Source organism: Anarhichas minor, unplaced genomic scaffold, assembly GCF_050575085.1.
Source record: "Anarhichas minor isolate MPS153535 unplaced genomic scaffold, ASM5057508v1 ptg000136l, whole genome shotgun sequence".
Taxonomy (NCBI): Eukaryota; Metazoa; Chordata; class Actinopteri; order Perciformes; family Anarhichadidae; genus Anarhichas; species Anarhichas minor.
The window spans coordinates 3,526,496-3,553,731 of NW_027466582.1; the positions used below are offsets into that span (position 1 = coordinate 3,526,496).

The following is a 27,236-nucleotide window of genomic DNA, read 5'->3' on the forward strand; positions in this document are numbered from 1 at the left end:
TACAATCCACAACAAAAGCTTCGTAATGATACGATATCGTATGAAGCGACTCAAAGTCGATTCGTCGCAAGTCGATTATTCGCAATTTAGACTTTATATTTGAAGTGATACTAAAATATATCAATGATTTCTTCGAGTTTTAAACACTGAATACTCCAGAAAGTTACGTCTTCTGCCATGCCGACAGTGCAGCACAGGAAGTGATACAGTAGCATTAGCAGCTAATCAGAGGCCTGGCTCGAAGTCTTGACCACGCTGAATGACAGTGGAGGAAGTGGAGATAGCGCATGTTCAAACATAGTTTATCCATCTTTAAAGTTAGTTTTGTTTTTTTTAAAGCTGCTGTTACACTGCTATTTAAAAAAGTGCAGCATTTGAACTGACAAAGTGAGGTTTGACTCGTTTACATTTCAGGTGGTAGCATACTGCTAATGCTAGCTTTACTCGCTTTGTGATAACTGCTCCTCAGTCAACTTTTTACACGCCCAGAAGGGTTTGTTGTGCCACAGGCAGATTTTATAGTACAATTGCGTGCTTTAAATGGCGTGTTGATAACATTACTATATAGTAGTTAGTAACTACTATAGTAACTACTAGTTACATCGGTTTCTGATAGGTATTGGTCAGTGTTTACACTGCTACAACTGAGCAAACGGCATCTGCAGATGTATGGTTGTAAGCTCTGGAAAAGGTCAAGACTGAGATTTGATTCTAACCTTTAAGAAGTACTATGTAACATTGTTGTTAAGATGTCAGCTGTTGGTTAGGCAAAAACAGCAAAAAAAAGCATCTTTGTCACAGTAAAAAAACATAAGCTTAATAAAGATCATCTTCAGTGTTTGTACTGTGTGTTGAATAGAAAACTCTCACAGCACGATATCTTAACGACATACCAAGACTTGTTCGCAAAGCTGGCCTAGCAGTAGCTCCTTCATAAGTTGCACACCAAAGCAAGAAATCATCATCAGAATAAGCAAAATGTAAACACTTATCTCAGGCACCGGTGTAGAAAATCAAGCCTTATTTAAAAAAACATTGCCAGTATCACAGCCGCTGCGGCACAAAACACAAGTCAACCTGCGCACAAACAAACTGCATGAATTATTGATGAATTTAGGAAGCTGGTTTCCTTTTATCGTCATCAGAGTTTTCTGTCATTCAACATGGCAAGGAGTAAAACATCCACTATAGGGACACTTACAGGAGCTACTTTCTTCATGGCAATATCAGGCGAAGACATAGAGCTGACATTTGCATTACATGTCTCCTGCATCCTATTTCGCCTCAGAGATTGCATGCGGTTCATCGGTGATACAGTTCATATTCAAGGCATTTTCTTGGATCATTACCAAACAAATTACAGTGGTCCCTCTTTTTCTTTTTTTGTTCTACCGCAAACTGAAGTGCTTTTCCCTGCAGCGAGCCTGCATGACTCTCCATAGCTTTAATAGCCTGTGAGAATAATGGGTGGCCTGAACATGAAAAGCACAGATAATCACACAAAGAAAAAAGCCCTGGTTGAGGCCTCCTTCTACAGAAGGCTGATGTCACACGGCGGGATTACAATACCGACTCGGGGGAGCTTCTTTGCAGGGCAAAAGTACACACAGCCCTGACATACTGATTATGACATACACGTATGTAGGCACAAAATGACAAAGACACAACGGCATCACTTATGCACAGACACAAACGCTGCAACACTGCAGGAGAAATTACGTTTGAATGTGCCCCCACTCTTTCCAGAGCACTTCCCCCGCCATTCTCTGGGATGCGAAGAAAATTGTGTCTCACTCCGTTCCCACTCTGAATCATTATCCTCCTCTCTACTCATCAGTTCATCTCATTTTTCAGTCGCTCCTGTCCGACCGTCTCTCAGCAGGCGTCATACTGGGCTCTCCATTCACTCTTGCAGCGAATATCAGCAGGTGGAGCTGAACTCATCTCTCAGAGCCAGATGGATGCCTCTCTAACTGCCACTCTCCTCTGCCTCCTCTCATCCGCTCAAGGTTAAAAAAAAAAAAAGGACAACGGGCATTAGCATGGCTCAAAACACACACACACACTGGCACCGCCATCCAAAACACCTTTCATTTTCCTATTATCGCATGTATCCTCACATTAGCAGCAACACATTCCCCCATGCATCAGCACCTTCACCATATAACGGACACTCACACGTGTCCATTCTTTGGCAGGAAGAAAATGAGTCCTAAATGTTGCTCTCAACCTTCAGGCGGACCTCCGGCTTTAATTTATGTCAAAAAGGATTCACATGCACCGACTGCACAAACAAGACAGAGACGTTCACATGTACAGGCACAGACACGTACAAATACACACAGGCGGTCCTCAGGGCCGCAGCCCAAGAGACCTGCCCGCCTGTGCCAGTTCTGGCCATCCAGCCATTAAATCTGGCATTCATGAATGGAAATGTATTCAGCTTTCGTCCAATTTATTCCAAAGCAAATTTGATAAGGGTCATTCACATGTTGATTCACATGCTGACAGCCGGGTTTTTACCAGGCACGTCATGATTGTTTTCTCCCCTCCAAACAGTCCAAATATAAACGGCGGGGAGCTCACACTGAAAAAGATTGCATTTGCTTCTCTATAAATAACAGCAAGCTTCCAATCAGAGTTACAAAGTGTGGATGGTAGCGAGTGTGTTTGACTTTGTGTTTACGCTTGAGTGTGTGTACGTGGAATAAGTTGTGTCTACGTTAGCGGGTCGGGAATGATGGATGTCTTAGGGTGTGAAAGCTTCATACCTGAATTTGTTAGGAGCCCCCGGGGGAATTGTCGAGAAAATCCGACGGCAAACACGGCTGCGTTTGATTTTCAATCTTTGATAGCTACAGCAATGCTCATTTCTCTACATCACAAAGATGGGAAACACATGCACCGAGTCTCCGTCTGTGTGCAGGGAGACATGAAAACAAAATGCGAGGCCAGCTGCCCATTTCAACAACACCATCTACAGACAGTCCTGTCTCGATTCACCAACTCTCCAAGCGAGAGCTGCCGACTCATATTTGAGCAACAGAGGAAAGGAAGAAACAACCAGCGCAGAGTATCTTTGCATTGTCGCAACGGATATATCACAAACTGGTGTGTGTGTGGAGGACAGAGTGGACTGAAGTGGCCCGGGGAAGGCAGAGTATTGACCTGCATTTGAAGACGTGTTGCGGACCCGTAATCCATAAAAAGGATCTGGTCAGCAGGGTGATGTGATGCCAGTAGCCTGCTGGGCAGGCTGTGGAGATGGCGAAGCCCTGGAAGGCAGTCTGGCTGGTGGGACAGTATGGCCAGAGAAACTACCATCTGCTGGGGAGAGATGTGTGTTTTCACACACACACAGCCCCCTTTGGCAACAGCAGTTTGAGAGGGCTTCTCAAGGACTGGAGAGGAGCGTGAACAAGCTATGCAACAATGAGGCCACAGGATGACCCTGCAAAACACGCACTCAGTGTAGAAAAACCGAATAAATTGGTATTTTATGTAGACATGTAGAACATGAATATCAAAACATATTCACACATGCACAGACGGATGCAGCAATTCTTCCCATGTGCTTGCAATTCCAAACATTTCAGCCGTTCATGGCCACACACACATACATACTTAAGCAATTAGCAGAGCAATTATTTCTCCTGGTTTTGTAGCCTAGTCGGGATTTTCTGAAGAAAATGTTTTATAAGCACACAGATAGCAGTCTTTTTCTGTTGCCTCTCTTTTCTGCACATACACACATTCATACACAAACAAAGAGCAACTAAAGGTCTGCCTGCGCTCTAGCCTCGAGCCTGGCTTATCCTCTTTCAATTTTCCTTTTCTCCCCACTTCAAAGTATCACGACAGTAACAAGTTGCCAGTGGAGCGACTGTACCGAATGTCTTGTCGAACACAATTAAAAGAATACACAATTTACACGTGCAAATATGACCACGATTTCCATAAAAAAATTTGCCAACATCGAGAAGAAGCAACTTGGGAGATTTAGAGGAGAACAAAGCACGATATCATTTCTTAATTACTACCCGGTTAGAATTCATTTAGTCACAATAGAATGGCATTAGGGGGGAAATAGAGTACAGTCAATTGTGCCACGATTACAGTCATGGTGGTTATTTCAAAGTGTTTCCTGTCTAATTTCAATAGAGATTGACTGCAATCATGCATGATTGATTTGCATGCTAAGAGGAAGGTGGGTAAAGAAAAGTAGACAGGATCAAACCCATTCTTGGCACTACAACTTCACCCTTTTCCACTCCGCCTACATTTGTGTTCTCACTGGTCGGCTTTGTCATTTTAAGGGCCATGTCAACCAGTTAATGGGGACAGGAAGTGGTCTGTAAAACTGTCTGCACTGGTGTTAACTCACCAAAGTCCACTACTATTGTCACCCGCGGTGATATATCGGCTGATATGAGCTTATTACGGGTATATTTGTACGACCGTGGATGTCAGCTGATAAGTAACAACAATTTCCAGTAAAGAAATGGCAAGGATAAGTTTGGGGTACATAGTCTGTCAACTAAAGAGGACTGACAAGTTAATTTTTCAACTGTAAAATGTCTAACTTAGTACTTATCGCTGTTGTAGGTGCTCAGTCTGTGGCGACTTGGCTTTAGAACCGGAGGGGCGCATGTTCAAGTCCCCCGCATGGTCAAAGTACCGAGCATAGAGTGGAGAATCTCTCCATTAATGCATGAGTAGGTCCTGTTTGTGCATGTGTGTGTATTTACGGCCTGTGTGTGTGTAATGTGTAAAAATAACAACCGTAATTTCTCCTCAGGGATCAATAAAGTTTGTCTTCCTAAAAAAATGAATAAAAAACTCTGAGGTAGTTTAAAGTTCCTCAAAGCAACTTTAAACTGGTTGTAAAACAGTCTCAATTTAATACAGATGCCTCTATATGACCTACATAACTAAACAAGACCATCAGCGAGAAGGAGAGACACAGGAGAACCAGGACCAGGACTAAGCGGGGCAGTTCCTCATAGTAGCTTTTAAAAAATGTTTCATATGTTTGTTCATTTATTCATTATTTACAAGAAAATAATATTGGAAGATTCGTATATTCAAATTCAACTCTCGAATATCAACATCTGCCTAGAAAATCCAGTATTAGTTGTGCCCACCCATTAACAAACGCACACGTCAGGGAAAGTCTATGTTTGGTCTATGTTGGTGGGTTTATACGTAAAAGAAGAATAACACCCTTTTCTTCTAAATTCAAACATCTAACAGTGTCTATGGTGATGGAAATATCCTCCTAAAGGTGGACATTATACACACCCCCATCCCACCCACCAGCCCCCTTAATATGAAAAGATGCTGCAAGCTTGTTTTCATGCACTCAGTAACAGCAGTTTTTGTTTTTCACCATGAGTATGTCTGGTACAGAGAGCTGTGTGTCTCCATTGTTTCACTGCTGAACTGGTTGTATGTTATTAAGAAACAAATCAAATCTATGATATATTTCTACAGACAATGTAGTCTATTAATATACCGTCGCACCCTTCGTCATCTGGTGCATGTTGATCCTAAAATTGCATTTGCGTCAGCGACAGCTCGTCAGACTCAGGAGACCGATCCTGACGCCTCAGAGAGATATGTGACATCGATCCTGACTGTTTCTCATAGTTCATCAGTCTGTCCCAGAAATAGCATTAAATCAGTACTGCTTTTGTCTGTTCGAGCTTATTCAGCTTGGTTCAAAATTAATTTTGACATGTGATGTTTTGTTGGACTTCAGAGTGTCTCCCTCAAATGGTCTTGTCCTTTAGGTGTGTCTTTGTCTTTCTAAATCATTTTGATAATCAATGCATCTAAACGACGTGTCATTTCAGTATGCTGATCCAAATTGTGCTCTCAGTGATGGTTGGTCAGACTCAGGACAGAGTTTTTGTGTTTCATACAGCACCCCCTCACTCTGGAGTTTTCACTCCAAATTGATTTACTCGTTTACTAGTTTTTAATCTATTTAGTCTCCTCTCGTCTGATTGCCTTTCGTTTAAACATCTGCAGTAAATGATTGAGTCGCACACATGTTGGTGAGGGCTTTTAGGCTTTAGGAGAATATACTGGTCAATGTCTCCACAATGGGTGTTCATCAATGTCTGACTTTTGCATGAAGGTTATGAATCAGAAACGTAACCCAACATATACATCATTATACGTGTGATTGTTTTAAAGAGCTAATGATCAGGCTTTTGCATCTGGATTGATGATTCATAAAGCCTGGCACTGCATGAAAACATCTGCAGCTGCAAAACATTCAGTCAAGCAGAATAATGCATATTTGTCCTGTTTAACTTTTAACAAGTACAGACTTTGCTCTGCAGCCTTAAATGTGATCAATGAGTGTGGATGCAAACATCATCTATATTTAAGGAAGGTTGGGTGTTTACTTTTAATGATATTTGATCAAGATCCCATATGAGAACCATTGTCATCTCCAGATGTCTGACACATCAATGAGAGAGTGATATTTATTGCAGCGATTGCCCGCGGTGAGTGTGCTCTGACTTATTTGCTGCCGTGTGACACCTGACACCTTCTCTTTGATGTAAACCTCTCAATTCCTAAGTCCTCAACTATATGGGCACTTTCACAATGCAGAGACGGGGTTTTATCTGTCAGGAGGGGGCCATCAGGAGTGATTTGTCGATGATTTGATTTTCATCCCAGGGAATATATGGCTGCATAAATAAATGCTTCCAAACAGGTTGAGCACAGAAGCGACCTGATGATGGAGCTGTGGCTTAATCTCTTAGATGAAAGGAGAGAAACTCCGTGAGAAACTTTCTGAGCCAATCTGCTAAACTCTGATATGTGATTCCATTCGTGTGTGTGTGTGTGTGTGAGAATGTGTGTGTGGGATGTTCTCTTGAAAGTTAAAATTCACTTTTGGATCATCCCCTGAATGCTGTATTGCTTGTAAGGCTTTCACTAATTAATACATCTTTTTATTCACCTGCAAGAGGTTCCTGCAGTTTCACATTCAGGGCGTTAGGATCCTCGGTTATGTCACAGATGAAAGCCTAGTCACACACCACCCTTAATCCTCCAGCTTAGTAACAGCAGTCAATTTAAGAAAGTTAATTTCCTCATGAGTCATGTCGCATCTGTGCGTGTTTTATATCAAAACGCCTTTTCTTTACAGGTGGTAAAATATCCTGTCTTGAGTATTAACCTTCAGTGTTGTTTTAGCATTACTGTACATAACATGTGTCTGTTGACAACTAAAAGCACGATTCACCGTCTGCGTATCCGCGTTGACAGAGATCAGTCAATGTGACAACATGCAGGAAAAAGGGACTTTGATAACGGTCATTTCTGTAACGAGCTACAGCTGTATACTACCCTGTTAACGAGCAAACAGGCAGCAATGGACCCTCGTCCCACTGCCCTTGTTAAATTTGTGTAAACCCCTCTTTGAATCCGTGTTTTTTAATGAATGGTTTCACACTCTTTTGCCTCCAGCGTTTATCCTTGGTGGTCTTCAAGTAGCCGGAGCAGAACCAACAGTGAGATCTGATGCTCTGCGTGTTTTGTCAGGTCAAACTCTAAGAGCATAATCTGAAGGACACTCAGCAACTCTGTGAATACATTAATTATAAAGCTATACAAGCAAACTTTAACTAAATTATTAATCAAAAGTAAAACAGTAAACAAGAAATAATATCGTGCCCAGTCATGCACGACAGAATGCTCTACTGTTTTTGCTTTCTTTGTGTAGCAAATAGGCTACAACTGCATTTCATACTGCAACCCTTTGTTGCATAATGCCAATAATTTATCCTTGAATTCTGTATTTATGTCATACTTAAGGTTTTTGGACTCCTCACCTCGCACCACAATGGTGGTGGACTTCTTGGCCGGGTTTCCCACGTTGTTGCTGGCAACGCAGCTGTAGACCCCCGACTCATCTGAGCTGATGGCTGGAAGGGTGAGCGTGCCCCCCTTCACCACGCTCCTTTGTGGCAGGCTGTCATTACTGCTGATCCAGGCGAGAATGGGGGGCGGCTCTCCACCTGTGGTGATGCACACCAAGGACACCGTTTGGCCAGGATTAACGATGATAGGATCCTCCACCAGCAGCTTGATGGACGGCGAGGCTGTGGAGGAAGACAGTGTGGAGTCTTAATTGGCAGGAGATGGACAATTTTGGCAGTTATGACAGTTACAGAATATGTCAGTTCACTTCATCTGTCTGTTTCCATGCCGGTGCTATATTTATTAGGACACGTATATAGATTTAGCTGCATTTATTTAGCAATACACAGTTAATATCAAAATAACTGCAAAAACAGTAATTTGGTGTAAGATTATCAAATCATAACGTAGAAAAGTCAATGGTCTTAAGTACCTGTCTTGTTGGTGAGTCTGAAGATAACACTGCGGTCAGGGATCCCACACACATTTCTGACAGAAGCGACGCAGCTGTAGTTGGCGTAGTCCTGAGGACGCAGGTTCTTCAGCTTCAAAATCTTCGTTTCCCCCTGCAGCTCAGACCAAACCAACACTGGTATGCAAATGTGTGCAAAAATATCAACATAATCAAGTTAAAGAAATGCAGAAAACTAGGCGCTGGGACGGGGATGACAAAGGCCAAACACCTCCAAAGAAAGGTCAAAGAGATGAATATGTATACAGTTTTAATGACGACCAAAATGAAAGGGGAAGGTTGCAGATTACAGCTAAATATATGATGGCGTTGGTTTTAAAGGAAATTGATGTGTCAACTTGCTTAATACCAACGTGTGGATTACTCTCCAGTCAATGGCCCTGCAGTATTTTCCCCATTCAGCTGCAGTAATATGGATGGGCTCAGCAGGGGATCCCTCCATAGAAACGGCTAGCTCACTTATAATATGTGTTTGATTCCAGCTGGGCCTGTCAACCATGAGCTCCGTCCAGGAGGCTGTGATGAGGATGTGAACCTTTTGTTCTGGCTGACTCCAATGTGTGGGTGTTGGGTCGGAGGGGGCGGCTACTGATTAAAACACGAGTCAGCCGCACGCTGCGGCAGTCCACACAACATGGCAGTCCCTCACGTCTTCCACATCCAATGAGGCTCATGGATAAATTAATTGTGTTCGATTAGCGACGGACCCCGCACTGCTCTTCCTTTCTTACTCTGTCACCTCCTCTGCTTCGGAGCAGATATCAGGAGATGAGGTCCGTGGTATTCAGAGTGCAAAGCTTTACTCTCAGTAGGGGGGGGCAAATTGGAGGGAAAATCTATTTGCAAAATGCAAGGGGCAGAGAAAGGAAGCGAAAGGACAAACACATTAAACCGAATTGGAGAGGGGGATTTGATAGTCATATCGACTGAAAGATTGAACGCTACACAAAGTACACAAGAGCTTCGGGAACGGGACTTATGGCTGAAAAAAGGGCAAAGAAATGATGGAGGAGTGCATTGTCACTGTAAGGTGAAAATCCACAGTTTTGCTTTCATGTTTTAAATTACATATTTGAGGCATTAAATGGGCGTCTTTGGGGACATAGAGTCACAACCAGCTTGATGAACTTAAAATGCATGGCAATACAGATGCAAATGAGGGCGTTTTTCAGGCTAGCAGCAGGAAAACTACTAACTTGGCTTCATAGGGGGCAAGAAATTGAGTGAGGAAGCTGAACAAAAGAGCGACAGAAAAATGTGATGTGTGCCTCCGCTGGGTGATGAGCAATATGTTTCTAACTGGTTACTTCCTTGAGAGACATAATGCTCAAGCTGAACATCACACCACAAGAAAACATCAAACTCCATCGTAAACATCAAAACATATCGACTACTATAAAGAAGTGGGAATCTGACGAGGGAGGAGAAATGGCTCCATTATATGTTGGATAATTGTCCTATTCTCTGGCACTTTGTGAGGAAAATGGAGGAGAAAGGAACAGACGATTTTCTACAATAAAAGCAGAGCTCTGGGCCTCACCTAATTATGAGCCCTTTCTCCATACAGGGTTTAAAATGCCACCTCTGCATTTCTACAGTATCAGTGGGAATATAAAAAAAGATTTGGTAGACTGAAAAAGGTGCAAGAGAATGAAGCTGGAATGAAGAATAATGGAGGGAGGAAGGTATTCAGATGAACTTAATTCACAAATCTGCCAGGTCAAAATGGAAGCCTGGCGGCACTCTAATGGACTCCAAATCGGCCCCGCAGGCTCAGCTTTGGTCAGCTATGAATCTGTAACTCTATTGTCGGAGAGTGTGTTTCAGGCAAGTTCAGACATATTGGTGAAAAATAATGCTATTAGCCATTTATATGAGCAAATTACTAGGAGTTTTGTCAGGATTTATTTGGGGTTGGACCGTCACAAAGCTCATCTCTGGAGTTTGGGTTGCGCTCATATTTCCAGAAGCAATTAAAGCTTTACTGTAATAGAGGGCAGGATGAAGGAGCAAAGAGGTATGGAGAGCAGGATGGAGAAGGGAAGAGTGTCTGATGAGGCCCAGTTGCGCAGCTTCTTCAGCCTCCTTTACCCACTCCATTAGTCCGCAGCCATCTTTCTCCATTTGGCCAAACATCAATTTCACTTCCCGTTTCTTAATCCTCTTTTCCTCTCTCGCACGTCTTTATCTCTTTCTTAAAGATTCCCATTCTCTCTGCTGCCCGGTTCAACATACAAATCACATTTAACTCGATCAATTCAAAAACTACAATTCCCTTACTAGTGACAGAGTAAAGCTCGATCAGTTCTTTTATTGTTAGCATTTGAATCCTTTGAGAAGAAAAGTTTCGCAATTTCCAAATTGCGAAGAAAATCCAACTATTGAGGGAAGTGATTGTGAAGAGAACGCGATCTCTCTGTGTCGGCAATTACTCAACATGCATGAAACTTTGTGAAACCGGGTTCGTGAAAGTGATACTGCTATTCATATGGTTAATGAGTACGGCTTAGCTTTCACAGCAAGGGGTGGAGATAGGGTTCAGGGAAAGGATGTGAAACAAGCTGAATCAAACTCATAGTCCCAATACCTGTAGGCAAATGAATAGCAGCAATATCATTACAGTATTTCACGTTGCAATATGTCACCTTTGTAACAAGATGTGGTGTTGTTGACAATTAGCTACTGCGGCTTACTCATCTCTGTTGTGAACATGCAGGATCGGGTGTGTTCTATTGTTGCACTTCTTACTTATTCTCAAAAGATGGTTGATGAAGGGCATCATTTACATACTTAGTGTCTGTTTAAGTCCCTGAACTTCTCAACTCCTCAATATACTGTATCACTAGTGATAATAAAAATACCGTGGCTAGCAAAATTGGTTTCCTGAACATGCAGGGTTTCATCATTTAGAGTTCTAAAGTGTGCTGTAAACGCATTGTCTTGTTTCAGCAAAAAATGCTTCGCTCACTTCATCTATTGAGACTGAAACATTAACCAGAAACAATAGTTTTTACACATAAAAAAATCAGTCCAACAAACATGAGAATACAAACAGCCCCTCATTGTGAGAGAGCATTGTGTCATACGAATTGAATCTTGTTAACAAATTCTAAACCTGCTCTGCTGCTTCAATCTATTCATAGCAAAAATGTTTGCTGTATTTCTCTTCCCTTTTTTTTTTTTTTTGGTAACACACAGGAGGAGGCCACTGGTCATGAGAGCATCTCTTAATAATGTATGAGAGAGAGAGAGCTGTCTGTAACAGCTTCAGCAAATGTATCTCCTGATGAACACATCTTTTGCGATGCCTTCAAAAGCGTATTATGGTTGCATCCTCTTTTCTTCTGTATCAGCCTATTTATCCTCCCTTTGTAGTGTGCATGCAGACGGCATAAGGTGCATATAGCCACATTAAAAGACTCGGGATAGCCGAAGCCCTTAAGTTTTATAATCAACTCTAAGCATTTAGTGAATAGTACGATACATCTTGTTTTCTGTCTAATATTCTGCTTGATTTGACACTTTCATCCACATCATGTTGCCTCTGTCTTATGTAGGAAATTTGGGTTTAGAACTGTGCTTTAACAAATTATAATAGTGTTTAATAATTCATAATTAAGAAATCATAATTAGAAGTGTCTTGGAATACATAATTAGAAGATTCATAATTGTAGAAGTGTTTTAGGATTTGTAGTTACAAGTGATTTGTAGTTAGAAGTGTATCTTAGTAGAATTTGTAGCACCTTTAGCTCTATGCTTGTGAAACTTGTGAAGTTTTTGCCAAAAGTTGCAAAACCTTATCTTTATATAGTATGTTTATCATAGAAGTGTTAAGCCATAAAAGACAGTCATTGAATGTATTAAACTGTAAAGAGTAGCAGAGGGATAGACAGAGATTTCTAGACAGGCAATTGCAGCGGACGCAGAAGGAGCATCACCCGAGCCAGGGGGGTCCTAGCTGGCTGAGAGAGGAGGAGCCAGCTGGATTTAGCCAATAGGAACTACGGACATTATGGGATGTTTTTTGAACTATGTAAGGCGGGAGAGAAAGAACTTCCGTTCTCTTGCTCCTGTTCCACGGTGTGGTGGTAACGTTTCCGGGGTGAGCGGGTCATATTCTATGTAACTGTAAATAATGTACTTCACTATGCAACTGTTTTAGCATCAGAAGTATTAAATGCTTTTGTTCATAATTGAAACCGGCTGACTTTTAGTATTACTGGGTCAAAGGTTTGCAATTCCCACAGTTTAAGAGGCTCTCGAACTCAACACTTACCTGAGTGAAAAACGGCTCGTAGATCTCCACTCCCTTGTCCGAGCCCTGCGTCAGGACCTCCCTCCCACGATGCCAGCTGTAGCGGACGGGCGGGTTGGAATTGGCGACGCAGCGCAGAAACACGGTCCTCTCATAGTAGAACTGCTCCTTAGCTTCTCCTATACTCTGGTGCACCGTCACCACCGGGTCATCAAGGTCTGTGAGAGGAGCACACAAACGGATGGCAGGAAGCTGTCAATAAACACAGTTCTGTGACTTCGTTCAATTTGCAAATGAGTAGAAGACTCCTCAGATCAATCTGTGACACAGACCACGATTCACGCATAAACATATATTTGCCGAGTCAAAACATCCGTCGGCATTTGTTTTCTCTTCTCCCCTCTTTTGTGTCTCAAATTCTGCTCAATATTTCATCGGTATAGTCTCACCATTACATTCTGGAGCTCAGAGGAGAGGGCCAGGACGGTCTGCAATGGACACTGGTAGTCAGCAGGGTCACAACGGAGCGCCAATAGTTTTAGATAATATCTTATAAAACTGTACAAATATAACCAAGTATTTTTGTGACCATGGATGTGCTGCCAAAGAGCGCAGCGGAGACGCCGTGGTGCGTTCTTTAGTCACCTCACCACCACAGATAGCTGTCTAATTGATAGTTGTCAGTTTGAACCGGAGACGGTGGGCTTTTTTAGGAAATAATTACCGAGGTCCGGACCTCGGTGACCTCTACAACCGATGATCCCACCAGAAGCGCATTTCTCCACGCCGGTCAACAAGCGATTCTGCTCCTCGGACTCTCTGTGCGCGCATGAGACATAAGATAATGCAAACGCTATATGAGAAGTTTGCTCAAATATTGGTTGGGACAATTCTGTCCTCCCAAAATATAGGTAGTGACATGTCCATACCATCTATTTGCAAACCTACTCCCTTGATCCGTTAACACAATCTCCCGTGTTGATTGTGGTTAAAGGTCTGACCGAAAAGGTCAGAATTCTCATTGCATCATGAGAGCCAGTTAACGGCGTGCACACAGGAGTCGATGTGTGAAGGGAGGTGAGAAGCCCACAACTTGAACTACTTAAGTCAATAGGATGCAGCCCAAGGGCACATTGACTTCCCAGTCAATGAGCGAGCTGCTACGTGTTCCAAGTCTCACCCCGTCGTGAGCTTCAAACATGAGCGAGGACGACAAATACTGTGCACAAAATAATATTTGATGTCCGTCACTTCAAAGAGTAATGTTTGGCTGGCTTCCTCTCTGATTCAGGCACTGACACATCTGTTACTCTACTCATTTCCCAACAGATCTGAGGGAAGTTGTACCCCGACGCTCGATAGTTGCTTATTTGAGAAAGCGCCTGTGGTTGATTAAATGGATTCAAAGTTAATCATCTTACCCGGCTATCACATTAAGCCTTGGCAAATAGTGTTCATCATGGCTGTGGTGTCTTTTAGCATGCTAATACTCCCCTTTTAGATTATGTCCATTTGCACGCTCAAAGAAACGTGGGGAGCTAGCTGTTACCCTTTCATCTCCGTCATAGATGCAATCAGTTTTTAACACAAGCAAAAAGGCAATTTAAGGGAGAGGATGAGAGAAGCTAATGCAAGTTATCCCTCATGCTCAAATTCCAAATGATAAAGGCTGACCTTTTGCATATGAAGGGGAAAGCGATTGTGTTAATGAGAGAGTCAGTGAGTGAGCAACACGGTGGACGACTGACTGAGTGATTGAGAGAGCCGGTATGCAAATGTGTGAGCGCGAGTGCAAACCGCTTAAATGAATACCCAAATCTTTAACACTTATAAGCCTCCAGAGAAAAACTCCACACGCCTTCGGTATTATTAATGGATGGATTCATCGCTTTTAATTCAGTAGCTGTGGCCCACCTCTGGATTTGCTGAGGATCAGGTCCTAATCAAGGTGCCTCTGGGCCACACTGCACAGCCTCCAGCCTCAGAATGCTGATTCCTCAGTTTCATTAAAGACATGTTCTGCCCTACAGCCCCTTAATCAAAATCTAGCAGCGGTCAATACTTCATCCAGGATCCATTACAGTGTCTCAGGTAAGAGCAATTACCTTTGGGGAGGGGGGGGGGGGGGGGGGGGGGGGTATGAGAGAAACATGGGAGAGGGTGACAACGCTCCGGAGAAGACGAAGCGATTGCGGTGCCATTTTAGAGAAGCAGATTGCTGAGTAAATACACTGATTCATTATAGAGAGGAGGAAAGTGAGAATGCTGCATCTTATCTCTGACTCTTCCCAGCTCCCCCCTCATCTGTTTCAAACAGTCAATTTACCAACTGTGGCAGGAATGGAGTGATTCAATGACAGCCCTATCTGCCCGTGTCTTTGAGCACCGGACCTGATAGGATGTTTTACTTTTCTTTTCTTGTGGCGACAAGAGTGGTTGTGTGTGTTTCTGTATGTTTGCAGCGGTTTGAGCTATTAATAGGGCCGAAATGATATGCAGAGAAGAAGTGGATGCTAGGAGCATAAAGAAATAAATATGGAAATATGGAAATGTTGCGCTGGATTAAAATTTGATGAATTTCAAACAAAATTCCACCTCCGCCATCAGTTTTCCCCCCGTAAGGATGTTGTGTGAGTGTGTGTGTGTGTGTGTGTGTGTCACTCTTCTGCAATTAGCTTCTGAAGTTACGCTTGACTGATTGTGAAGCTTAAATCCTCGAGCCTAGAGGAAAACTGCGGTGTACAGGCCGCCTGCGCCAGAGTTGTTAGGGTTTGTAATTGCAGGTTTATGGGTTCACAGGCCGGTAAATCTGCCCATGTACATCTAAACGCTCCAGCGAGCTAACCTTAGCGTCACTCCTGCTCACTCCCACCAAGCATGACAGGTCTAAAAGCTCTGGGTTTTCTTTGATATTAAGACACAGGGGCCGCGGGCAACATGACACACCAATGTGCAAACGCCAGACACATTGCGTGTCTGAGGGGCTCTCAGAAGAAAAGCAGGAAAAAGGGTAAAATTCAGAATCTCCAATCTTTTAATCCCCTCCGGTGAGAAAGAGTGGAACAAAACCTGCGGATGATATTCCTGTTTGAAAAGCAGAATGGAGATTTCTGCTTTATGGGCCTACCAAAACATTTGTTGGACAAATAGGCACAAGTGAGTGGATCGGATAAAAGAGAGGATGAGGATTAAAGAAGGTGCTTCATTATCACATCAAACCATAGCTCCTTCCTTTCATGCCCCCCCCCCCTGCCAAAAAAAAAAACCAGACACTAAACTCACACACATTACCTCACTCCACCTACCCACACCCAATCCACTCAGACACCAACATTCTTGTACGGACTCACACACACACACCTCTTTTGGGCTATCTCGCGGGTATTAATCTAATGCAAGTTTCTTTCTATTTTTTTTCCTCTGCTTTGATGTCTTTCACTCTCTCTGCCTGATCTGTCGAAATCACCTGGGAAGAGAACACCTATCTGGCTCCCGGGCTGTCAGCCATGCGCGACAGAGGCCCGCGATTCATTTTCACCTAATCACCGTGCCAGCTTGATTACCAGTGGGAGCCGCAGACCTCAAAGACATTTGTGCGACGTCTTTCATGAGTTAAAAAACAGCCAGGTTACGTCAAAGACGAGCAATTTGCTTTTATTTGTGTGCGAAGGGACAGCGAGAAACAGCGAGACGGACAAAAGGAGGAAATGGAGGGTCGAGAGCATGCGTCAACTTCTAAATTGCTGTGATCGAGTTGCGGCGTTAACGAGGTGGTGATAACAGCTGTCTCCAAATAAGGGTGACTTGCTCTCTTTCTCTCTCGTAAAAGTTTTTTTTTTTATTATATAGCAATATGGGCATGAGGCATAAGTGATTAGAGAAGTTATTACTTGGCAACCCGCCCTGTGACTGACCTCACCTTCAAGCCTCTTCTTTTTTCTCTTTTTTTTTTTAAAGCTGGAGTTTAAAAGTAAATCCTAAAAAAGGTAGAGACACCTCCACATAAATAGGAAGCATTAATAGGTGAATTTCTTTTCTGGCTCTCCGACCACATTAAAAGGCGTCTGCTCATGCGAATACCGGAGTATGTGTGTGATCTTTAAAAATATCACCGGTAGCTAAACAGAAGCCTCTGATAAATGAGGGATTGAGATAATGGGCAGTGAGGGTTAAGCATGAGATATTTCCACGCCGCTGATGGAAAATGTGTGGGTTTAATGTACTGTAAGAAGACCTTCAATTTGTAATATGCAACATCAGTGTACTATGTGTAAACACACTACATCAAATAAGACGGCACTGTAGAACATGATCTAGATGGTGTGTAATTTCCGTTTGCTGAGTGGTGTGCTTTAATGAATTTTATTTATGTGGGTCGAAAGGTTAAAACGGCGCAGTGGTGATATATAACATCCATCTCACGTGGAGGCCTCTGATGGAATATGTGTATCCAGCATGTAATTTAGTGTCGGTACATTTCCTTTCCCTCCATCTCTCAACCCAGTGGCAAACAGTGACCTCTATCTCATGGCTACACTCCACAATAACCAGCTCCTGCTAGCGGTATCTATCAGGCGTCAGCTGTTGCTTCACACTAAAGTGTGATTGTGGCGGCGGATGGATGTGTTTGGAGGGTGGGCGAGGGCGTGATACAGCTATTGCAATAAGTCCACTCTGACGATGTGTGCCTGTGTAGCAGAGATATCTCAGTAAACTGAATATCATTCTCCGAGACATGAGAAACGAGTGTGAGGGGGGGGGGGGGGGGGGGGGGGCTGATTCAGTCTGTGTGTGAAAACAGAATTTGTCAGCGTATCATTTGTATGTTGAGAAAGACACACAGTGACTGGACACATTATACAGCCGAGTGCATCTTACCATGGTATCGTATTATGGTAATGTAAACATGGCTCATGGTGCAGCGTTGATTTGTATATAATGATTATTATGATAGTTTATGAGCGATCATAAACGCGCGTCAAAGCTTCAGAATACAGTGACGTCATGGTAAAGATAAATCAAAGGATAAATAACACTGGGGGTATTAATACTAGTTCTTGGCTGGAGCAGTGACTTCCTGGAGTGATCGCTGGGTTCACGTCAGGGTGATGACAACACGTTCTAAAAAGTCTTTACTTCCAGCCAAGAAATAGTCTCACACAACTTGTCAAATCTACAGTTTGTTTTTTATTCAGATCAAACAAGTAACATATAATGTGTTTTGTTACTGAACAGAGCCAGGCTAGCCATTTCCCCCTGTTTTCAGTCTTTGTGCTAAGCTAAGCTAACCAGCTGCTGGATGTAGCTTCCTATTAACCGTACAGTCATGAGTGTAGCAATCCTCTCATCAAACATCATAGGGAATTCAGATAAACATTATTCTTTATGGATTTAAAAAAAAAAGTTGTTTAAATGTATCGGTGAATACGTATTCTTTTCATTCAGAGTATGTTTACAGAGGTTATGCACTCAATCCTGTGATTTCTATTGTGACATGCATTTAAGGCACTCACTCCATGTCATTTTAATAAGCATGATTTAAAATGTAGCGCTTAAAGCGAAAGCATTGAAAGAGAGATAACAATGTGCAAACATTGCTCACATACCCAATTAGCTGCTTCTGTAATGAAACAAGATTCTAAATGAAAAGAACAAATTATTGTTTTTGTTCTGGCTGCATCAGTAGAACAAGAGTGAATACCCAAATCCTTGTGGCACAATAATAGAACATTGGGGGTTTACTGGGTTAGGTGGCTGTATGCGTGTGTGTGTGTGTGTGTGTGTGTGTGTGTGTGTGTGTGTGTGTGTGTGTCTTAGGGAGCAATGAGTTACACAACTCCCCATCCACGCTTTAATATTTGAAGTTTGGAATTGAAATTGAATCAGTGGGTCAGTTGCCAGGGGTCGAAACAACTGTTTTAATACACTGTAAAGGGGGTTTATAAAGGCGGCTCTTCTCTCTCTGCCAGGAACACAGTGAGGGGGAGTTTGTACAACTTGGGTTAAGGTTTGTAAAGGGCAACAGACCACCCCTGCCATGGCTGCTGTTTGGCATGCCTCTGTGGTGCTGTGTAACAAGTCTTGAATTATTCATTAAGCATTTCCTCATTCCAGCGTTAACTTGGACTATAAAACAAATCACCTTTTCTTGATTCTCTCTCTCTCTCTCAGGATATGCATTGAGCATTAAGGTAATGGTAACTAACTCCCTCTCTGAGGCTACAGTCATCAGGCCTGGCTAAGTGTAATTACTGCCAATTAAAGTGGCAATGCACAATGGAGTCAATGGAGCGATCGCCAACGATACAGCTTGCTACACTGTTGGTGGCAGAGTAGCCTAAACAGATATACTGTATAGAGGACAATGGTCTTGTTAGAATTGGAAACTCCTAATGTATAGTAAAGTGGGCTTGTCCCCTCAAGTTACTGGCTGCTAATGTGTAGATAAAAAACAGATTTAGACAATGTGCAGTATGGATGTAAAAATACAAACATTTCATTTGTGCTATAAACAAACCTCCAGAGCTTGGATATAGACTTTTGATTGCTCTTTTTCCCTTAAAGTCAAAACTATGCAAATAGATGATGTTTAAGCTCAAAGAGCGGACCATGTTTCCCTCTAACCAGATGAAGTCGTCTTTCACTTTTACTGTGCTGTTGAAGCTGTTGCTTTAAGAGCTGGAGCTGTGTTCAGGAAGCTACAGCCCACTTAGGACTGGTTCACCTCCATCTTCTTCAGTGACAGTGATTTTCCAATTATGCTGTCTTTGGAGGAACACTGGGTGTCTGTGCGGGTGTGTACGAGACCAATGTGTGTGTGTGTGTGTGTGTGTGTGTGAACACATGGACAATATATGTGATAAATGGAGGGGCAGACGTCAGCAGCCTCACAGCAGAGCTTGCAGGCCCTCACTTCCTCCCAGTGATGGAGATGAGGAAATAATGAGGCCCAGTTGTACTCTGTGTGTGTGTGTGTGTATGTGTGTGTGTGTTAGAGGGTGAGGAGTAATGAAATCTCTTCTTCATCCTCGCCCTTAGACAGTGGCGTCTGCCTCAGCTCATCTCCTCTCTAATTCATCTCCCTAGAAAACAAGCAAGCCACAGACCACTGATCTAAACACAACCACCTAGAAACCAACCATTAGAGTTGGAGGCAAAGCGCCAGCGACATGACGGAGTTCTTTTCTGGTTTCGGCCTAATGACCTTCTCCTCTGTTTGGTTTGGACAAAGACCAACCGAGGATAGGAGACCTTTCCTGAATGTGAAAGCATCCAACTATAAAGCAAGGAATCTCAGTCTGTTTGTATGGGGGTATGTCTTTCGCATATCTCAAAAATTGCTCATCCAATCTACTTCACACTTGGTGGGTGTATTGCGATGGACCCAAAGGAGTGCCGTGTCGAATTTGGTACAATTTGAATCCACGGCACGTTCAATACTAATAAACTTTGAATTAACAAGTGATAGCACTCTGTGAAGCAGCGGGGGCGTGGCCACAGCAGAGCAGGTGACCTGCAGCGGGGTGATCACTTTTGCTGCTGGATGCTGGATGCACAAATGTTACAACTAAACTCTTCCCTTCTTTTCCCCTCGAGTCAACGCAGCACTCCCAGGACCAAGCATGCGGCTGCTTTGAACGGCCATGTGATCCAAACAGCCACGTGCCGTTTCAACGGAATTGCAGCTTGGGAATAAACTGGGACACATTTGGAACGTTAACATTCACAACTGTGAAACCGTCTCTACCGGGAGCCAAGCAATCAATCGCCCGCAAAGGGCAGTGAACTACTCTAACTATAGGAATCTCTGAATGTGTGTGTGTCCTTTGCCTATCTCGAGAACCGTCCAGCCGATCTACTTCACACTTGCGGTTGCTGGGGACCCAAGGACGATGAGTGCCATTGTTTGGTGCAATTTGGACACGTGATAGGTTCATGTCTTCTATGTGAGCTATAATACAGAATGTGAAAATGTACTGATTTAAAAGAAATTCTGTTGTTGTATCCAAGAAAACAGCAAGCTACTTTATCCGTTATTTGTTCTCGATAGCAGGTCTGCTTCCAAGGTGCTGAGGCTTGTTTGACTACTAACTGTAATGTCTGTTGTACTAGGGCACACTGTGTTTCTTTAACGACACAATAAAATTGGCATTGAAACGTTCTAGCACACAATAAATCTCCAACAGTGAACTTGTACTGTAGCAGAAGGTGACACTTTACATATGTAAAGAGTCCTGCTCTTCTCTGTACATCAAACTAGATACTTTCTTTCTTTAACTGATACTCCTTGATCTTGATGATCTCTTACTGCGTTATTTCCTGCCACAACGTCCTGTTTGTGTCCAGACATTACATCATATAAAGATACTCTGATTGTGTCTTTAATGCAGTGTTCTGTATGATGTTACAATTCATTCAATCATTACTGATTCTCTTTATCTTTTCCATCACCTCGTATCATTCTCAAAACAACTCAGTAAACAAGTATTTCATTTCTTGTCTCATTGGACTTCCTTGGTATTAACACAAAACCAAAGCTCTGCATGATTTTAATTAGTTTTAACAATATTATTCACACATTTTTGCCCTCTATCCTCATGAGACTATTATGAGGATTCAAATAACATCATATAATTTACAGGCACTCATTAAATACTTATTTTGCTCAATAAAGTTCTGTTATATAAATAAGTAGTAGAACTCAAGATCAATATCATCATTTCCCATGATTCCCACTGTAAAAACTGATCTTGTAATTTGGATATTGTGGCCCTTATCCAAACATACTGGCGAAAAGATGAATAATAACGCAGTCAGTGCATCATCCATGGCCTTTCCTCTCCCGGAGAGAAAATGTTCAAAAACAAAAAGCAGATAAGAATGAAATTCTGAACAAGATAATCACATTAGCATACACCACACAAACACACTAGTGTGTTTTAAGCTCCTGATGGGGAGGAAAAACTGAGGCAAGAGATGAGGTTGACTCCACTACTCTGATTAAGGGCCCCTCCCCAGAGCAAGTCATTGAAAGAGTAATGGGCAGTCGTGAACTGGCTTTACCTCCATTAACCAAACCTGCAAACATTTACATAATGTACACATAATGTGCTGATTCATTCTGTCCTGATTCAAACAAGGCTCAGATAACTCACCGTGGCCGTATCACACCATTCATCACAGCAGGTCATTTACATCCAAAAGCACTTAAGAGCTGCTGCACATATATCTTTGTCTACATACATTATGGGATCTTTTCAGAAGATTGTATAATACATCACCTCGTATCATGAGATCACATCATTTTGAGGTATCAAGATTGAGTTCCTCAGCCATTTCTCGCACAATACCCGTTTTGTTATCCCAGAATTGATGAAGATGTCATGTGTGGTTTTGTTTTGTTGAAATTTGAAGAGCATGGAATGTATTATATACACAAAATATACGCTCCAAATAGATGGTATAAGAATTATGAAATATTTCAGACCCATTTTGTTTTATTTCTTCTTCTCAAGAATGTTTTTATAGTCCAAGAACAGGCAAGTTAGGGGAATTAATCGTTTGCTTAACCTCTCCCTCAAATCACAATGATCCAAGGTCTGTTAAGCTTTGAATTCCTCAAAATGTCAAAGCAGTAATAGGGGCCATAGTGAGTGTGAAACTTTCTTTTCAGCCTTTCTAAAACCAAAAACACAGGGGCTTAACTGTAAGAAATTGATTAAACAGTGTGTTTTTCTTGACAGAAGTAGCAACAGCAACATAGCAGGGCGAACAATTTTCTTCATTTTCAGGCCGGTGTTGTTGATTTTGAGCCATGTAGTCATGTAGTCATGGTCAAAGTGATCCTCGTTACCCTGAAAGGTTGGAAGAAGATATACGATTCTAAAACCTTACGTTTCTACGTAAAAACCTGTGACGCTAACTTTAGCAGAGTACGTTAGCACATCATTAATTAGCATTAGCACTTCTATGCTACGCTAGCGACTGAATATATACTATACATCTACACATGCTGCTTTTGCTTTTAAATGATCGTTACAGTGAATAAAGACCTCCCCAGCTTTACAGGAACAGTGTTGCTCCTTAATAATGTTTCCTTAATGTCTCGATTATCATGATGTGGTGTTTCACTTTTACACTGTGATCTGTAGGCTTTAGTTTCTATCTTTACCTTTCTAACCTGTTTAAACTGCTGAATCAGTCTGACATTGTGTATAAACCCTTCTGTCTGCTTCTTTCTGATTTGTTTTTCCATAAATTCAATATTTCTTCAGGGAGCACAGTTAGTGACAGTGTGGGCTCCATGGTAAGTCTGACAGCTTAACGGAGTAGCAGCGGGGATGAATTAAATCTAAAGTACCTTTGGTTGTGAATGATAGTGTTGCCCAGGGTGTACCTGGTTTTTACCCAGCGCATGTTGGGATAGGCTTTAAATCCCCCTGACCCTGAATAGGATAAGAAGGTATAGTGGGTGGACTACTGGAGGGATGGATCGATCTATTCTTTTATCCATGAAACTGTCAAAATATAAGCTTTATTGTATATAACTAGGAGCTAGTCCACCAGTTAACAATTATATCCTTCTTCAATCTGAGTCATAACTCATCCTATTGAGCCTGCAGCAGACTGCTTCATACAATTGAACCCACTAATCGATAGGCTCTCTTGAGCTCACCATCCCACACACTACCTTCTGTACACTGTACACCCAAATGTATTACTAAGTCACTTTAAAAGAGCCTCTCCATGCTATATAAATTCAAGCACAGGGTGCAAATGCCAGTAATGACGGGACAAAGGAGTTAACATTAACCGCATCAGCCACAGTCAAAACTCGATTTTCATCACCATGTTCCGTGTTTCTTGTTTCTGTGACTCAGTGTTTCTCCAAAACCCTCTGTCCTCCCTTGCTCTGCACACACATTTACTCAGGCTCCTTGCAGCAGGGCGGCGCGAATTGGACACCTGATGAGATAGGAAGCGCCAGTTATACTGACCGACTGGATAAAATAAAGCCAGCATGGCCGCTAAACAAACACCATCAGCTGCTGTTTGGTCTCCGAGCTCCTCTATGAACTCCATCGATGGAAGGCAAACATGAAGCGGACACACTTCCCCAAGTCGGCCCCACACCGCATGCTGCTGCACAGCGTTGCACAGCTGAGGAGGCGTATATGCCAAGACAAGTTAAGCCTTTGACATGTGTGTGTGTGACTCAGGACCTCACTGGTGGAGAGTGTGTTCATGCATAAGCATGTGCTTGAACCCATTGGGCAGCCTCTATTTTTGTTTCCTCTCGCACGCATGAGCAGACAAAGAAATGGACACACACATTCACACGTCTCAAATCTAGATGAACGCTGCCGTTGCCAAAATCATGATTCAAGCTCAGACTGGAGCCCCTTGCGCTGCCAAACACACACAAACACACAGTATCCTCATTAAAATTCTCTGGCTTCTGCAATAGCAGTGTGAAGTAAGTCCTGCCACAGATAACACAGAGAAAGCAGGCTATTGTCTTATTCTAATCCTTCTTTTGAGGGAATGTAGTGAGAAATATCAGGGAGGAGTGAGGATGTGTGTGAAAGCTTCAGTAAACTGATATCTACAGTTCGGTGGGTTGTTTCTCACAATACAGTATATGCATCACCTGATTCTTACTATTTCACAGCCACTGACAAACTGGCACTGGCTGACTAGGCAGACCACATTAATATCATCTGCACAGCATTAGCATACGGACCAAGAGTGCAAATTCCTGTAAACTCCGGAAGACTTGGCAGCATTTTGACTTTCTCCTTTTCTTTTACTTTTTCCGCAATACATCTCTGTGTTCCCAATTTAATCTGTTTTGCCAGCGTTGTTCCGACCATTTTAAAGTGAGTTTTAAAGTGGTCCTTTATCACAACCTGTACAGTAAATGCTGACCTGGACTGAGCAGGTTTAAGGCAAAGCAATTTGTTCTCCATTAGTCCATCAGGTGAAATCATTCTGCTTCGCTCTCTACGAGTTCATTTGACAACCTCTGTGTTTGCCCACAAATAATTGACTTAAAGGTTATATTGTTTATCAGTAGGAAGTGGAGTTATTCATTCAGCAGATTACTATTAGGCTTTGCAACCAATGACATTTTTTGTATTAAATAGTTTGAATAAATTCAATATTAACTCTAAAAAAATCACCGGTCCACAGAGGCGTGTTGAAATTGCTTGTTTAGACCAACAAACAATATAAAACACATCATCTAAATTGTTGATCAATGCTTTATTGAGTAATCAACTTCCATTTCAGCACCATTTAAATATATTAATATCAGTAGGAAGCATTTTGAAAACTGGTGATTACTAGAATGAGACTAGCAGAGTAAATTCATTTACAACATGCTGTAAGTAGCAATATTTCATGCCCCTGGACATTGGTGGTCAGTCACTTCTGTGACATTTCCTCCTGGCCACGTCCTCTCCAAATCTCTCTTCGGTTTATTGTGCTGGCGATGGTTAATGGACACTCTGAGCCTGCCATAAGCTGGCCCTGCAGAACTCTTAAGCCCTCCTCACTCAGTCAACCAATGGCACATTAGATGCTCCTGCTAAATTAATGGAGCTGAAATTAAATGAAAACATTGAAAAGACCCCCCCCCCCCCGTAGGAAAAAGAAGTGAGCATCTTAAGCTTAAAATCGATTAGTGTAGGAGTTGGGAAAGGTTCTTTATTAACCTTGCGAAGGACTTTCCCTACAGACCTAAATGCAGACAAACACAGCTGAAGTGTCAGCAGGTATAAAATGTGCGTAGATGGACTTCAGAGCTCTGTAAATATGTTAGCTTTGAGCTGGCTGTGTAACTAATACCAGCTCCTCCGGGCTGCAGAGGTCACTTATTACTGACTCTCAACTCAGCAGAAAACCTCTGCTGTCCGTCTGTCTCGATTTAGCCTCGTATTTCCGTCATTTCATTTCCCTGAAAGTGAGTCAAGCAGGTTTGCGGCTGCCTTTATGAAGAATGGGGTGCTCAGCACACTTTGATCTAATAAAAGGTGCACACATGAATAAAAACTCTAGTGTGTATTTTGAAAATTGAAAACAAAACCTTTGATTCCAAGAAGCAGAAGCAAATAAACGGTCTCGACAGAAAACCAAGGATTCGACTGTAGAAAGATCATTCGTGTTATACGCCTCTTATTGTAAAACATGGGGCCCTGTGTCTGGTTATAGAGAGTATTTTCCCTTTGCCGTAATGGTGCAGTCCATTAGAACTGCCCGTGTTGTTTCTTAGACAAACAGAGTGATGTGAACAAAGAAACACATGCAGGATAAATCCGAAAGAGACAGCAAACTCAATTCAAGGTGTTGTTGTTGGGAGGTCCAGCTCCAAAACACCAATTTTAATACTAATTAAAAACCGTAGCTGCAAACCACTAAAAATAGCATGTACTGCAGAGGCCCATCAATTAAATTCACCCCCGGGGGACAGCTATAACATTGCTCAAGAGGAATGATGTGTTCCGCTGGTTGTGCAACATAGCACAAAATGCTAGCTAATGAAGTACATGCATACTGTGTTACAAGGCCAGATGCAAGGACATTATCAGGATAGCAATTTAAAACGCTAAAGATAACCTTCATTTTATTCAATATATGAAGCTTTTTTTCTTCATGTTTTCATCACTCCCCTTTTGTTGATGCATAGGACTTATATCACCATAATAATAGCCTATATTACAAATATATTGTTGTTATTGTGTTTTTATATTGTTCTGTACTCCTATATGTACTACTATATATCTTTACATATATATATACTCCACACATCATGGCTGCTGGAGCAGCACAATTATCTGAATTTCTTTCACAAAATATTTGTGTTCTACTGTATATATTGTAATTGTTTTTAAGGGCATCTATCTTCAACTTCTCATTTTTATCTTAATTTGTTTGATTTAAATCGTTATTTATCTGTTTTCTGTTTTGATAAAATCTTATTTTCTTCACGATACCTCAGATATGAATTTGCATCAACAGTACGGAAAGGTTGAGCTCGAAATGAAGCTTGTTGAGGATCCACGCTCTCCGATTCTCCTCAGCTCTGTCCCTGACGTGTTATCTGGCTTCATTTCCACGTCTGCTGCTCCTCCGGCTCTTTAGTGCAGTCGAGGTGAAATGGTGCACGGAGGGAACGAGGTCTCTGACTGTCAGCTCCTGAGATACGCTCAGCCCCGGCTCTGCTGCTCCACTAAGGCCTTCCACCAGCTTTCTAAACAAGTTTCAATTCCACAACCTTTGCCCGTGTCAGTCCACATAAACAGATACAAGGATGTTGGCTCACACACAGCGAAGGAAAGAAAACATGGGCAGAGGAGAGGCCCATAACAGACAGAGAGGCCAGCGTTGCCACTCTGCGATGCTTCAAATGAACGTAGGCTTTACGAGAAACGAGTCACGGACTGGAAGGAGATCAAGTACATCTTATTTAGTGCGAATGCTCTGCTCCACCACCTCCTCCTTTCCTCTGTGCCTGAAAAGTGGATGTTTGGCAACAAATTAAGAGCGAGGTCATCGATTATATTA

General features: G+C 42.3%; 1 protein-coding gene across 1 annotated transcript in view; it reads right to left on the reverse strand.

Annotated features, from left to right (window-relative positions):
- Nucleotides 1-27,236, reverse strand: part of LOC142942177 (MAM domain-containing glycosylphosphatidylinositol anchor protein 2) — a 153,440-nt gene that overhangs the window by 66,150 nt on the left and 60,054 nt on the right. Inside the window, exons 4-6 of the mRNA XM_076084400.1 lie at nt 12,693-12,889; nt 8,378-8,516; nt 7,857-8,126 (exon numbers count right to left, since the gene is read on the reverse strand). Of these exons, the coding sequence (XP_075940515.1) occupies nt 7,857-8,126; nt 8,378-8,516; nt 12,693-12,889 (606 nt within the window). The remainder of the gene's footprint in view (nt 1-7,856; nt 8,127-8,377; nt 8,517-12,692; nt 12,890-27,236) is intronic.